This window comes from Macaca fascicularis, chromosome 8 (assembly GCF_037993035.2).
Source record: "Macaca fascicularis isolate 582-1 chromosome 8, T2T-MFA8v1.1".
NCBI lineage: Eukaryota > Metazoa > Chordata > Mammalia > Primates > Cercopithecidae > Macaca > Macaca fascicularis.
The window spans coordinates 34,319,957-34,335,110 of NC_088382.1; the positions used below are offsets into that span (position 1 = coordinate 34,319,957).

Genomic DNA, 15,154 nt, shown 5'->3' on the forward strand with positions numbered 1-15,154 from the left:
ATAAGCCTTTATTTTAAAATTTTATTTTTATTTTTTAAACTTTTTTTGTTAAAAACTAAAATACAAACACACATATCAGCCTAGACCTACACAGGGTCAGGATCATCAGTATTGCTGTCTTCCACCTCCACATCTTGTCCCACTGGAAGTTCTTTAGGGGCAGTAACACTCGTGGAGCTGTCACCTGTGATAACAATGCCTTCTCCTAGATACCTCCTGAAGGACCTGCTTGAGGCTGTTTTACAGCTGACTTTAGAAAATGAATATGTAGGAGTATACTCTAAAATAATGGAAAAGGGTATAGGTAAATATGTGAACCAGTAACATACTTGTTTATTATTCATCAAGTTATATACTGTACATAATTGTATGTGCAATACTTTTTAATGACTGGCAGGACAGTAGGTTTATTGATAGCAGCATTACTACAAACGTGAGCAGTGCCTTGTGCTAAGACATTATGGCGGCTATGACATCACCTGGTGATAGGAATTTTTCAGCTTCGTTATAATCTTATGGGACCACTGTTCTACATGTGGTCTGTCATTGACAGAAATGCCATTAAGTACCACGTGACTGTTTTTCGGAAGTCTGTTCCTTTTTATTATTACAGAGTATTCCATGGTATGGTTGTACTACAGTTTAACTGTTCACCTGTTGAAGAACTTTTGGGTTGTTTTCCAGTTTTTGACTATTATGAATAAAGATGCTATGAACATTTGTGTGTATCTCAAAAGTTCTTCAATAGGTGAATGGCTAAACAACCTGAAAATATAAAAGTTTTCATTTCTCTGGGATAAATGGCCAGGAGTGTATTTTTAGTTTTTAAGGAATTGCCAAACTGTTTTCCAAAGTGGCTATAGCATTTTACATTCCTGTCAGCAGTGTGTGAATGATCTAGTTATCCTTGCCACCGTTTGTTGTTGCAACTGTTTTTTATTTTAGCCATTTTGATAGGTGTCGAGTGGTATCTCACTTTTAATTTGCATTTCTCTCGTGGCTAATGATGTTGAATGTCTTTTCATATGCTAATTTGCCTCCGGTGAAATTCCTTATATAATTGGAGTGCTCGTTTTTTTCTGTTGAGTTTTAAGAGTTTAAAAACTACATTGTAGAAACGAGTCCTTGGTCAGATACGTGGTTTCAAATATTTCTTTCATTTTGTAGCTTGTCTTTTCATTCTTTTTATCATGTCTTTCACAGAGTACATATTTTACATTTTAGTGAAATCCAGTTTATCATTTTTTCGTTTATGGATTGTGCTCTTCACCTAGCCCTAGATCCTGAAGATTTTCTCCTATGGTTCTTTCCTAAAATTGTTACAGTTTTATGTTTTAGGTCTGTGATCCATTTTGAGTTAAATTTTGTATAAGATGTGAGGTTTAAGTCAAGGTTCATTGTTTTCCCAATAGATGTTAAATTACTGCAGACCCTTTGTTGAACAGGCTGCCCTTCCCTTGTTAAATTGCATTTGCCCCTTTGTTGCAAGTCATTTGGGTGTATTTGTCTAGGTCTATTTCTGGGTTCTCTAGCCTGTTATATTAATTTTGAATGAATAAATAAAGTTGACTTATGTTTAAGTTTTCTTGGTAGTAGTGAGGCAGTGGTGCCTTCTGAGCCCAGGATTTCCCAGTTTTGTGAGTAAACTGTGTTAGAAATTGTTTGTTATTCTTTTGGTAGATTGTCTAGTTCAATTTCATTGCTCATTAATCTTGCTTATAGATAGCAAATTGAGAGGAATCTCAAAAATAGTGTCTTTTGTTAGCTTATCTCACAGAGTTTAGTTGGAGCAGATATTAAAACAGAACAAACCAAAAAGAAATTAAATATACTAGTTAGCAAGTTTATATTGAGGGAAAATCAAGCCATGTGAATTGAGCTCCAGTGATGTGGCTGACCTTGGGTCAGATTTTTGTATCATGGTTCAACAAGGTAGCTATTAAAATCTTCATACTACTTCTTGAAATAATTCTTCAGTAGTCACATAGGACAGCACACACTCCTGGATTTCTTCTTTCCTTACTGTCTCTTTATTCTCAGTCTCCTGTTTCTTCTCATCTCCCTGCCCTTTTAATGTTGGCCTTCCAGAAACCTTAGTCTTTGGACCTACCTTTGTACTCATTTTCTTGGTCATTTCACCTAATATACAATTTTATTTTATTTTATTTATTTTTTTATTTTTGACATAGAGTTTCACTCTTGTTGCCCAGGCTGGAGTGCAATGGCGTGATCTCAGCTCACTGCAACCTCTGCCTCTAGGGTTCGAGTGATTCTCCTGCCTCAGCCTCCCGAGTAGCTGGGATTACAGGCAGGCACCACCATGCCCAGCTAATTTTTGTATTTTTAGTAGAGATGGTGTTTCACCATAGTGGCCAGGCTGGTCTCGAACTCCTGACCTCAGGTGATCCACTTGCCTTGGCCTTCCAAAGTGCTGGGATTACAGATGTGAGCCACCACGCCCAGCCTGCAGTTTTAAATACCAAGCCTATGCTGAGAACTCCCAAATTTTTATCTCCATCATAGACTGATATCAGCAGTATATGAGTGATCCAGTTGTTTTTGCCTCTTTGCCAGCATTTGGTGTTGTCACTATTTGTTCATTTTAGCTATTTAGTAGAATATATGTACATATATGTGTGTACACACAGGCACACATCTATGTAACTACTCAACATGCCTCTGGTGAGATGACCAAAAGGTGTCTCAAACTTAACCTCTTCCTAACTGACTTCTGCGTAGCACTCCAGATCTGCTCTTTCCTCACTCTTCTCCATCTTGTTTAACAGCAACTCCATTGGCCAAAATTTTGGAATTTTCCTCAATTTTTTCTCTTTTTCTCACACTCCACTGTTTGTTTAAACAGTAAGGAAATCTCGTGAGGTCTTCAGAATATATGCAGGATTAAATCATTTCTCTCTCGATCCCTGTCATTCCCCAGGTAAAAGCCACCATCTCCTTAGAGCCTCCTGCTTTCACTCTTCCCATCCCTCATTCTGTTTCAACACAGCGTCCAGAGTGATACTTTAAAAATGAAGTCAGATAGATCATGTCTTCTGCTCAGAACCACCTAGTAGCATGCCATTTCCCTCTAAATAAAGGCAAAAGCCCCTTCCATTTTCCCTCTGACCTCATTCTCTCCTCCTTGTCTCCTCATTCACCGGATTCAGCCACATCACCCTCTTTGTTTTTCTTTGGACATTCCAGGCATGCTCCAGCGCCTGGGCTTTGTGCCTGCTGCTTCCTTTCCCTGAATACGTTTCCCCCACATTATCTGTGCGATGTTCTCCCCTACTTCTCTCAGATGTTTTGCATTTAGGCCTTCTGGGCTGCCATATTTGAAATATCAGATTAGTTCCCCCTCCCCCATCATTCAACATTACTCCTGAACCTTTGCTTTTTTAAAAATAGCACTATCACTGTTTAACTTATTGTGTTATATTTTGTTAATTTTCTGTGAGTTCTTCTTCACTGGAATATTCTTTGTAGGGAGGAGTTTTTGACTGTTGGTTTATAAAATCTAGAACAATACCTGGCTTATAGGAGGTGCTCAATATATAACGGGGTGAATGAATGAATGAATTCTGATGAGAAAGCTGAGAATTAGTAAAGTGACTTTCCAAAACAGGTAGTGGGCAGTATAGAGTTGGGCCATAAATAGCTACACCATACAAGCAAATGATTTGAAAGAGGCATAAAATGTAATTTCTCCCCTCAAGTAGCTCATAGTTCAGTAAAGGAGTCTAGATTCATACCTATAACAGTAGAAGTAATAGTACCAAACAAAATATGGTATTATGAAGTGGTACAAATAATACAAAAAGATGAACAGTGTTAGTAGTACATGTTTAGAAGGGATTTCTGTGGTGAAAGTCGCTAGGCACAGTGCACCTGGAGGACTGATTTCCATTAATTTAGAATGGTTTAAAATAAGCTTTTGGAAACTAGGAAGATTACTTTCTGTAATCCTTTCCTAGGCCTTTGATTCTAGAAGGATTGTGTTAAAGGAGTTTTAAATATTTTATACAGTTCTTAAACATTTTTTAGCTTGAATTAAATCTTGTATTATGTCTGGCCATGGATGTCATTGGATCATTTTCATGTCTTGGGAGGATTAATAAAGCACGTTCCTTCTGTTGGGCCTCCAGTGCAGGGAGCGTGTTGGCCGAGCAATGGCTGAGAAAACCTTTTTCCCCTGGTGTTTTCAATAACCCTCTTTATAGCTAAATGGTGAGACATGCCACCTGGTGGTTATAGCACTATCATTTTTTTTCACTGTTCTTGGTGCTTTTTTTCTTCTTCTGATTCCAGTTATACTAGGATAACTACTATAAACCTAGAATGTTTCACACCATATTATTTCAATAAGTTCAAAAACAGCAGAGATGACTAAGCTGTTTGGCACAAAGATTCCTATTTGGAGGGAATCAGACAAAGTGGGTGTTGAGAAAGAACAGGCAGGCAGAAAGCTTTGCATCAGTCTTAAAGCTATTTACATTTCAGGTAAGAGGAACTGTGAAGTCCATGAGACATGTGGGGTTTTTCTGTTACTTTCTCCCCAGTACCTATTACAAAGATCAGCACATAGTAGGTACTCAGTAACTATTTAGAATGAGTGCATGAATGAATGAAGTATGTGTGATGTTATGGAGTACAAAGTTAGAATTAGCAACATGACCTGAATTTAGAAGCAGGTGGAATACTTACACTTTTCTCAATCTGTGGGGACTACACCATTGAAGTATATGTCTAAGATCTTCCTAAATTTATAGTCATAAATCTGTTACTATAAATTTAGGAAGATTAGTTTATATTTGGTTGTTTGATTTAGCAAAACTTGCTGCCTGTTAAAAAGAAATTAAGACCTGTCAACTTAAAGAATACATTTTGTGAGTTAAGAACTAAGTGACAGTATAATTTATTACCCGAAATAGTTTGCTTCTGAAAATTAAAGAGTTCAAGCTGTTAATAATTATGCCATGACTGCAGGCATAAACTGGGAATGTCCCGGCAAATGAGGATGTATTGTCACCCTTCTCATAGCCTGACTGTGTGTTGTTTTTAAGCTTCACTCTAGTTTATATATTTTAAATGTCATAAAATGCCACATACTTACAAGAGAAAAGGTCCTATTCATTGCTGAAGTGGAAGTTTATCATTAATTTTTAATATATTCTATTACTTTATTTTCTAATTCTAGAAGCAACATTCTGAGCTATATCTTTCTAGAATGTTGAGGCAAAAGAGTAAATTTATAGTGATTTTCACTGTTACCAGATTGCTGGAATAGGGAATTTCTGGTAGCAAGATGGGTCTAACACATCATACAGCCCTCTCCATCTCATTTTTTTTTTTTTTTTTTTTGCTGAAAGAGCAGCCCTTGCAAATGTCAGTTGCAAATCGGGGAGTAGTACTCATGTCTCTGAAGTTCTTATATAGAATTCTTTTTTTTAATTTTAATGACAATATTTGTAAAAGTTGAAACTTTTTGAGCGCTTACTATATTTGATGCATTACAGCACTTTGCATGTTTTATCTCACTTGATATTCATAACTTTATGAGATGGCACTGTTATTGTAGCCATTTTATAGATGAGGAAACTGAAGCTTAGAGAGTTAAATAAAGAGCTCAAAAATCTCACATCTAGTAAGTGGCAAAAACAGGATTTCAACTCAAACAATCTGATTCCAAAACAGATTTTTTCCACTGTGGTGCCATTGTTTTGCCTGGTTTTTCTGTTAACTTCTTAAAGATACGTCATGTTTCATGCTTACTTCCTCATTTTCATAAATATATTACCTGCCCACTTATACATTATATTGCTTAGAAACAAACCCAACCCTCTTTTCTTATGGACTGTATCCTGAAAATCACTGTTTTTAATATGCAATTAAACAAGTATTTTATTAGTGCATTTATATAAATTATTTGACCAAAACACTTAAACTGGTGAAAGTGCTTTACTATGAGAGTGAGAATGTGCATGTTCTAAGAACCTCTAATTTTTAAACTTCCCTTAGTTTCAGTCTTACATTTGTTAAAACCTGTGTGTTAACACGAATACACCCATGTTGGGGGTTGATTAGAGAAACCAACCTCTTTATAGATTAGCTTGTTCCTCTTTAAGTTGCTAGGCAGGCACTGTAAATTCAGAGAACAATCTGATTTTAAGCCACAAACCAATGAAATTAATTTTGAGGTTGCCTTTTCAAATAGTGTCACAAAATTTAAGGATAAAGAATGCAAAAATGATGCTAATTACCTTGTCACATTCGTTTTGATTTAATTTTTTTAATTTGAAAAAACCTACTCTCAAACTTAATTGATTTTTTTTTTTAATGTGAGTTTGGAGATTGAGTTTTTATTTCAGTAAAGTTATAGTGATTGAAAAAGTAGTTTATAATTTTTAATAAAGTGATCTCGTTTTAATTTTGAGTCATATTCTAGAATTGCTTCTTTGCAAATTGGTAAATTGCACATACATTTCCACTTATATACAAGATAATTGTGATAGTTGGTTTGTAAAATAGATGCAGTGCATCTGAAGAGCTATTTTATGAGAATATTGTTTCCTGTATCTGTCATGAGCCAGAAAGAATATTTTTAAGAAAGTTATATTCTTGGTGATAGAATAGCTGATAATTTAGAAACAGCTGTAAGACAGTCCACTTTTTCTGATTATGAAACAATACCATAGTTACATGTAATTTCCTATAATAGGATAAAAATATGAGATCTAGTTTTAGGGGATTTCTGGAAGATGACATATTCGTGTTTTTCCTGGTAACTGCTGAGTGTCCTGCTCTGTCTGCTAATCCAGTCAAGAAGTCTTTGCTAGCAATCAATTAATCATACATGTTTCATTTATACATATTTCCTGTATATAGTGTGTTATTGATTATCTCAGTACCACTGAAGAGAGGTTATCTGGGTCATTGGAGCTTTGCTTCTAGATTTGTGAAGACATAAACCTATATATTTAAAATAGGAGGCCAAAAAAAAAAAAAGACCATTGCTTTATGTAGTTAGATTTTCAGTGAGAGTTTATAATTTGTAATTATCCATTAATCAAATATAAGGCATAATTTACTTCCTGCTTATATCAGCACCATTTCAAATGTAATAAATGTTAAAAAATAATAAATGGAGAAGTAGATAGCTAATAGGTAGGCTTAATTTAATAAGACAAGGTAAATTGCATTTGGAAACCTCATGGATTTAATGTTTTATTTAAATGATTTCTGATTTTTAAAAAGTAAATATTGTATCCAGGAGCCTGAGAAACAAGTTAGTAGGGAGATTTTTTTCTTTACAAAAAATTTTACAGTTGCGTCTTTGACATTGTACTTCTGACTGTTGTCCTACCAGTCTCTTTGTAAGAAAGCAATACACATGTCGGGAATGAGTGGGCTCTTTCCTTTTTAAAATAACAGTTTTACATCATTCAGGTTCCAATTGTTGCACTTACTGCCACTGCAACTTCTTCAATCCGGGAAGACATTGTACGTTGCTTAAATCTGAGAAATCCTCAGATCATCTGTACTGGTTTTGATCGACCAAACCTGTATTTAGAAGTTAGGCGAAAAACAGGGAATATCCTTCAGGATCTGCAGCCATTTCTTGTCAAAACAACAAGGTAAGGATTTAATGGTTGATGAATTTTGGTAATGATTTCCTTTTTTTTTTTTTTTTTTTTTAACAAGTTATGTATTTTACAGTTTTCTTCTAATGCATATTTAACGTATTTCAAATTCCACCTAGTTTTGGTTCAAGTCAAGCATGATGTTATATAATCAACTCAGTGGTTGAGAATAGTCTATTTTTAAAAGCAGAAACTAATTCTTCTAATATCTTAATACCCCATTCTGTTGCTTAAACAGGGCGAATACTGTTTATTTTTGTTTTTAAAATTTTTATTTATTTATTTATAGAGACAAGGTCTCACTGTCGTCCAGGCTGGAGTGCAGTGGTGTGATCACAACCCACTGCAGCCTCAAACTCCTGGGTTCAAGCAGTCCTTCTGCCTCAGTCTCCCAAGTAGCTGGAACTACAGGCTCGCACCACCATGCCTGGCTAGGACATATACTCTTAATGATTGACAAGTAAACAAGCAAACATAAAATGACTCTTTCATCTGAATTCTGCCTAGTTTACTAATTACATGACTTCAGTCTTAAGGAGCTTGGAAAAGGTTATCTTACAAACACATTGGAGCCTGTATTGTGTTCCAAGGACTATTGTAGGCGCTTTATATAAATGATCTAATTTAATCCCTATAACTACTCATCAGTAAGTTACCTATTATTTTCATTTTACTGATGAGGAAACTGACATTAGTACTTTTTTTCTGTTTATTTTGTTTAAAGGCATTTTAAATATGTATGTTAAGAAATTTTCAAAAGCCTTTATTTTACTTTTTATGAGCCTTTATTTACTATTTGAGACAGCGTCTTTCTCTGTCACTCAGGTTGAATGCAGTGGCGCAATCCCGACTCACTACAACCTCCACCTCCTGGGTTCAAGCTATTCTCCTGCCTCAGTCTCCCAAGTAGCTGAAATTGCAGGTGTGCGCCACCATGCCAGGCTAATTTTTGTATTTTTTAGTGGAGACGGGGTTTCACCATGGTGTTCAGGCTGATCTCAAACTCCTGACCTCAAGTGATCCACCTGTGTTGGCCTCCCAAAGTGCTGGAATTACAGTTGTTGGTTACTGCACCCGGCCAGTTTATAATTTTAAACATTAAAATAAATGCTTCTTGTCCAGTCATGGTGTGTCACACCCATAATCCCAGCACTTTGGGAGGCAGACGTGGGAGGATCACTTGAGACCAGGAGTTTGAGACCAGCCTGGGCAACATGGTGAATCCCTGTCTCTACAAAAAATATGAAAATTAGCTGGGCATGGTGGTGTATGCCTGTAGTCCCAGCTATTTGGGAGGCTGAGGTGGGAGGATCATTTGAGCCCAGGATGTTGGGGCTGCAGTGAGCTGAGATCACATCACTGTACTCCAGGCTGGGTGACAGAGCAAGACCCCATCTCAAAAAAAAAAAAAAAGAAAAAAAAAGAAAAACTTCTTCTACCAATACAAACACAAAACAAGCATAGACAAATAGAGTTTAAAGAACATCATGGGTGTTTTCCTGTAAAGGGAAGATTGATGCTAGGCTAAGAAAATCCTGGAGTTATTCTTGAGGACCTTAAGGAATAATTTAAATGTAGGATTTGCTCCTGGCTTTCTTGTCCTGTATTCAAAATAAAACAAGAATGGATTGAATATATTCTGAGTGTTCTGGCTGTTCTAGTGCTCTCTGAAGTGAGTACTCATTATGTTTCACTTCCCTTTCATCCTAAAGAGGAAAAGTTCTTTTGAAGAAGGCTATTTGTCCTAGGTTAGTCTCCACAGTCAGATCATTATCTCCTCCTAATCTTTGATCCTGTTCAGTCTCTATGGCACTTTCCCTTATAATAACACTCTCCTTTTTAAAGCGATTTACCTTTTTTGGTGTGTAATATTGTTCTGTTTTTCTGGCATCGTGGTCCTCTTATAATATCCTATGCAAATGTTTCTTTTTCACTGTTTTTCATGTTGACTCTGCTAATTGAGGTCTTTGTTACTCTTTAGCCCAGACTATTATAATTTCTCCAAAGATATCCCCTCTCCCTGGTGCTCCTTGTTGCTTTCAATGCACAGTTTACAAATTATTGTCTGCGTACAAATTGTTGACTGCGAACACATCCTTCAGTCTGGAATACCTTTCTGGACCTCTTTACTAGGAAATAAAGAGCAGACTCAGTGTAACATTCAACACTATCAAAGATCTTGATATTTAGTATGAAATTTTTTTTTGAAGCAGATCAAGAAAGATTTTTATACCCATTTTTAATCCTCCAAGAAGACTTAGGACAGCCGGAAACCATTGAGAGTCAGAACACTTTCTACAGATCTTAGGTGAACAGAAACTTTCCTTTTAATGAGCCGTGAGATAGAGGGTAATTAAGGCTTCAGAACATTGTCTGTTTTTTCCATCTTCTTCCCTTACTTTAACTCTGCCAAATTCCTGTAATTTGTTTATCAGTATTCATGTTTTTTTAATCCATTGAGCTAAGGTGTTTCTTAAACTAACCCTATTTTGTTAAAATCTTAATTATAATATATTCATAATACATATAAGTGAGATAGATGAATCTCTCATATAATTTAGTGGTTAGATTAGATTAGAATTTTCTCCCCTCAGAAAATTAAGAGGAAATAACAGTCTTTAGCCAAATCACTTGGCAAAGTAATGACTTCTTTTGTAATAGGAATTTTTACTCTTTTGATTTATCTGTTACATAAGTTCAAATTTTTACATATTTTCCACCTTTTTTAAAAAAAGAGTGGTATATAGTCAATATCAATTTGAACAACACTTGCATATAAACTGAAAAGGACTCCAATTTTCCAATTCCATTCCTCAGTTGTGATCACTGTTGGTATTTTGGCATTTAGTTATGTAGACTTCCTTTCTCTGACTCTCCTGCTGTGCATATATACAGTTGTAGTTTTTTTGTTGTTGTTAAGTTGATACAGAAATAGTTGCATACTATATCCATTATTTCTGCAATTTTTTTTTCATTTAACGTATCTTTGCTCTCTTTACTATATTTCAATATATTGCCTTTTCTTAAATTAAAGTCTTAATATATAGGATATTACAATATCTAGGTTTTGGTGAGTAGTTTTTTCTTCTTTGAAAACAGGTTTGTAAAATAAGATTTTTTTTTTTTTTTTTTTTTTTTGACATGGAGTCTTGCTCTGTTGCCCAGGCTGGAATGCAGTGGCGGGAACTTGGCTCACTGCAGCCTCTGCCTCCTGGGTTCCAGCAATTCTCCTGCCTCGACCTCCTGGGTAGCTGGGATTACAGGCTCATGACACCATGCCCTGCTAGTTTTTGTATTTTTAGTAGAGACAGGGTTTCACCATGTTGGCCAGGCTGTCCTCGAACTTCTGAGCTCAGGTGATTCACCCGCCTTGGCATCCCAAAGTGCTGGGATTACAGGTGTGAGCCACTGTGCCCGGCCTTAAAATAAGATTTTTATACACTAAAAAAAAAACTTGTATTTTTTCACTCCATTAAGTAGTTTACTGTGAATTTTTGATATTGAAGCCCATTCGGTTGCTGTCAAAAATAGATTTGAGCAGTTTATTCAGTATGACTCTTGTAGTGAAATTATTGCCGTTTTTCCTCTGCTTAAGTTTTCAGTGGCTTTTGCCATAGTCCTTAAAGGTTTTACAATTTTTTTAATGTTTAATTTTTAAATGTTTGCTTAATATTTCACCGTATGAATATAGATAATGATGAACATTTAGATTACTTTTTACTATTATAGTGTTGCAGTAAATATTTGTTTGCATTTATCTTTTGGCCAATAAGCAAATATTTTTGTAAATTAGAATCCTAAAATTGAAATTGGATCAAAAGTTATATGCAATTGAAATTAAATAACTTTTCCTAAATCTAAAATACTATAGTCTTTTTTATATTGTCAGCATAAATGAATGCAGCTATGTAAATGAATATTTTTAGGCATTAAGTAAAATATTCCATGGAAATTGAACTTTTAAATTGTTTATACTTCTATGGAAATTGTTTACACTTTTAATAAAGAAGCACAAGTTTCTACAAAATACATTCTAATAGATGTTTTCTATAACATTCAGTCTCAAGATTACTAGTAAATACTTCTTTGAACTGTAAATGCAATCTTTCAATATTATAAGAAAGCTCTTGCTTTAGTAAACATTTAGAAACTCAACTTTATTATCATGAGAGAATAAGAACATTGTAACAAGTTTTATACATACTCCTTTGTAAACTCTCACCAGACTAATTGTTAATCTGGTGCCTTGCATTCCCCAAAGTATTTGTGTCTGTTGTTTAAAAGTTTTTATCAAGGTTTCAGCTAAAACAAATAAATTTGCTTCTGGTTTTAGCTTTAATTTGAACTGAAACTGTCAAAACGTGAGTTTTGGGGACTTCACACCATTCATTTGGACATTTGATTCTCTATAGTGTTTTAAATTTTCATGCACTTAAATATATAATTATTTTTGATAGGCTTTCTTCCTTTAGTCTTTTCTTTAGAAAGTAGAAAAATTAAATAAGATAAAACCCAAACTGGTCTGAAGCATATATACAATATATATGTTTGCTGTTTTGTTCTTCTTTTTCTTTAGTTCCCACTGGGAATTTGAAGGTCCAACAATCATCTACTGTCCTTCTAGAAAAATGACAGAACAAGTTACAGCTGAACTTAGGAAACTGAATCTATCCTGTGAAACATACCATGCGGGCATGAGTTTTAGCAGAAGGAAAGACGTTCATCATAGGTTTGTGAGAGATGAAATTCAGGTATGAGGATCAATCATCATTGCTCTCCATTGTTCATAGTGGAAGTAGATATTTCTCAAATGTTTATTTACCAGATCTTTATTGGATACTTTCTTTGTGTTGAACATAAAGCAGTCCCTCTGATAAGTGTGGGAGAACAAACTTGCAGATTGGTGTAAATAGCAATCTGTACCTAGTGCTTAGGTGCACAGAGGAGGGAGGAATAGCTCTGTCAGGGTGGTTGTGTAATGGGGGTGGTCCATCCAGGAAAAATCAGTTAGAGTCCAAACATGTAAATAGAAGTTTTTAAGTATGCCAGACCTGTAGGTGATGAGGGGAAAGGAATTGGTCATAGAATTCCAGGAAGAAGGACTAACAGGTGCAAAGACACTTTGATATGAGAACACATACTGGGCTCAGGAAATTGTGACTGGTTTGGAATGGTTGGAGGGAAACAGAATGTGGGGTAGGAATGGCACAAAGAGGCAGGGTGGAACAGTTGGAGACTTGAGAGAACAGTTGAGTGGGTTGGTTGGCCAGGTTATAGATGGCTTTAACACTTGCAAAGAAGCAGTCTGGGCTTAGTATCATATACCTGTTAGTTTTCCCTGACTACTTTAGCCTTAGAATTTTTAGTTTAAATACAATTTTATGTAATAGGTAAAACAGATTAAAGTAGAATAACTCTGGCTGAAGTTAATTTGAGGGAAAAGGAGGTCCAAGAGTCTCCAGACCTTGAAGACACTGCCTATTGGGATCTTATAATCCTTGGAGTGCCGAAGAATCATTTGAAGATTATCATGATATATTACTCTGTGTTTTTAAACAAGGTAATGGGATTATAGAAACATGAGACTGGCAGCAATAAGTTGGATTGATTTGAAGAAGAGACACTGAAGAAGGGAGAGGGTATCGATGCAGTTATTGTGAAATTCTATAGTTCCTGTCCTGATTGGAGTGGCTCAGTGGGTGTCATAGAGGATTTATTTTGGAGGATTTAAGTTCAAGGCACATGAGTAGGTTTAAGTCAACAACTTGACACTGTCAACATGAAATCCTCACTCTGTCACTATAAGTCCGGGTAAGAGCCTTCCCCTGAAGTTAAGAATTTAAAGTCAGCTCTCGATTTTTCTGTCCCACCAGTCATCCATTTCCTCTCTATCCATCTCTCTTTCTGATATCTAGTTGTTATCCACCCTTAGCTAATGTTGTTGAAAAGCTTAAGCATGGTTCATGTTCACTGTCTCTAAAGTTCACTACGCATAGTCATACTGTAATGCATACCCGCCTGAAAGCATCTAGTCTCTCTTTCCCTTCTTTCCAAAGATAGGAATACCATTCACAGCGGTTTAGAATAGAAATTTTATCCAAATTCTTCAGTGTTTATATTTTTGTTCTGTTATTTCAGTGTCTTGAATATTGTCAAATAACATTTATTAGCTGCTATTGCTACTACTGAATCTTAATCAGTCTTCAAGCCATTAACTGACCAATGGTTTCTTCTATCTTAATGTATTAGTAATTATTCATTTAAAGTAAAACATCTCCCAGAACATGAAAGAGTACAATCTTTATTCATGTTACGTTGTGACAGGAGACTTCGTTGGATGCGCCTGATTTTCCTGCCAATACACAGCTTCATTAAAACATTAATGCTTTGAAAAATGGCTTAGGAAACTTCACAGTGATCATTTTCTGGAAGAGTACATGCGTGTATATGTCATGGTATTTTCCCTTTCTGTGGCAGGATTCCACAAATTTTTTTCCACATTACGAAAATTTAAAAATTGATACTGTTTTTTTCTCCCTACGTGGATATCAGATACTCTGTTTTATCTGACAGCTGGCCCAAGGTACTCCTACTTGGCCGTTATAAAGAATTCAGAAGCTTCATATTTGCATTGAAAGTTCTCAAACACTTTGTAAAGATGATGAAAATACGTTTCATCATCTATCTAGAAAGGTCAGGTGTTCCTGCAATTGATTACTTGCTACCGAGAATTGAATACCTACTGAGTGCATAATGTAGAGAATTCTAGATGTTCACTTTGGTGTGTTTTTACAGTTGCTATAATACCTTAGTGTGGGTCTAAAAGTGGAGGTGATCCCGTAGCTCTTAATGTCTTAGACTGAGTGATGCTTAGAATCTTAGATTTTCTAATTTTAGAAAAAAGTATACTTTTCTTATTTTTGTAACCAGTTCCAACCACATTTGCATGCAGATAGGCGTTTTTAGTCTTAACCATTCATTTTTACTTTTACTCCTCACTTTTATTAGTTTTGTGTCTTTTTGTATTCAATTTCCCCTTTCAAGATGCCTTGAGTCCTTTCTTTTTAGGAATGATGTTGTGAATAAATTATTTGATAAAATATCTTTACACCTGAGAGTTTATAAGGATAGTTTGAAAATCATGTCTGTAAAATAGGTGTATCTCACCTAAAAATAATATTACATAATTAAAATTAGAATTATTATTTTGTTGCTTATTGACCCTTAAATATAACAAAATTGCTGAGTCTCATACAGCCAGAGCTTTTACTTAGTATGATACTCATTTCTATATTTACTTTTTTCTCATGTTTGTCATACTTTCTTTTACTTATTCAGCATTTCCTCCTTTCCTCCCTCCTTTCTTTTCTTCTTTCCTTCTTTTTTCTTCCTTTCGTATTCCTGGTCCACTTAGCATGTAATCTTTCTTTATGAAATGGCATACAAATAGGTCTACTGTGCTTATAGTGAAAAGCTTCAAGGCCTCATGTCTTTCCCACTTCTATTTCCAACTC

The 15,154-nt window shown here is 35.3% G+C and overlaps 1 protein-coding gene across 50 annotated transcripts in view; it reads left to right on the plus strand.

Annotated features, from left to right (window-relative positions):
• Positions 1–15,154, plus strand: part of WRN (WRN RecQ like helicase) — a 139,039-nt gene that overhangs the window by 69,605 nt on the left and 54,280 nt on the right. For all 50 annotated transcript variants that reach the window (XR_012417190.1, XR_012417189.1, XR_012417191.1 and 47 more), the window contains 2 exons: positions 7,447–7,634; positions 12,217–12,391. Coding sequence is in view for 44 of the 50 variants with exons in the window: in XM_015454650.3 (XP_015310136.3) it covers positions 7,447–7,634; positions 12,217–12,391 (363 nt within the window). In the remaining 6 variants the exon portion in view is untranslated. The remainder of the gene's footprint in view (positions 1–7,446; positions 7,635–12,216; positions 12,392–15,154) is intronic.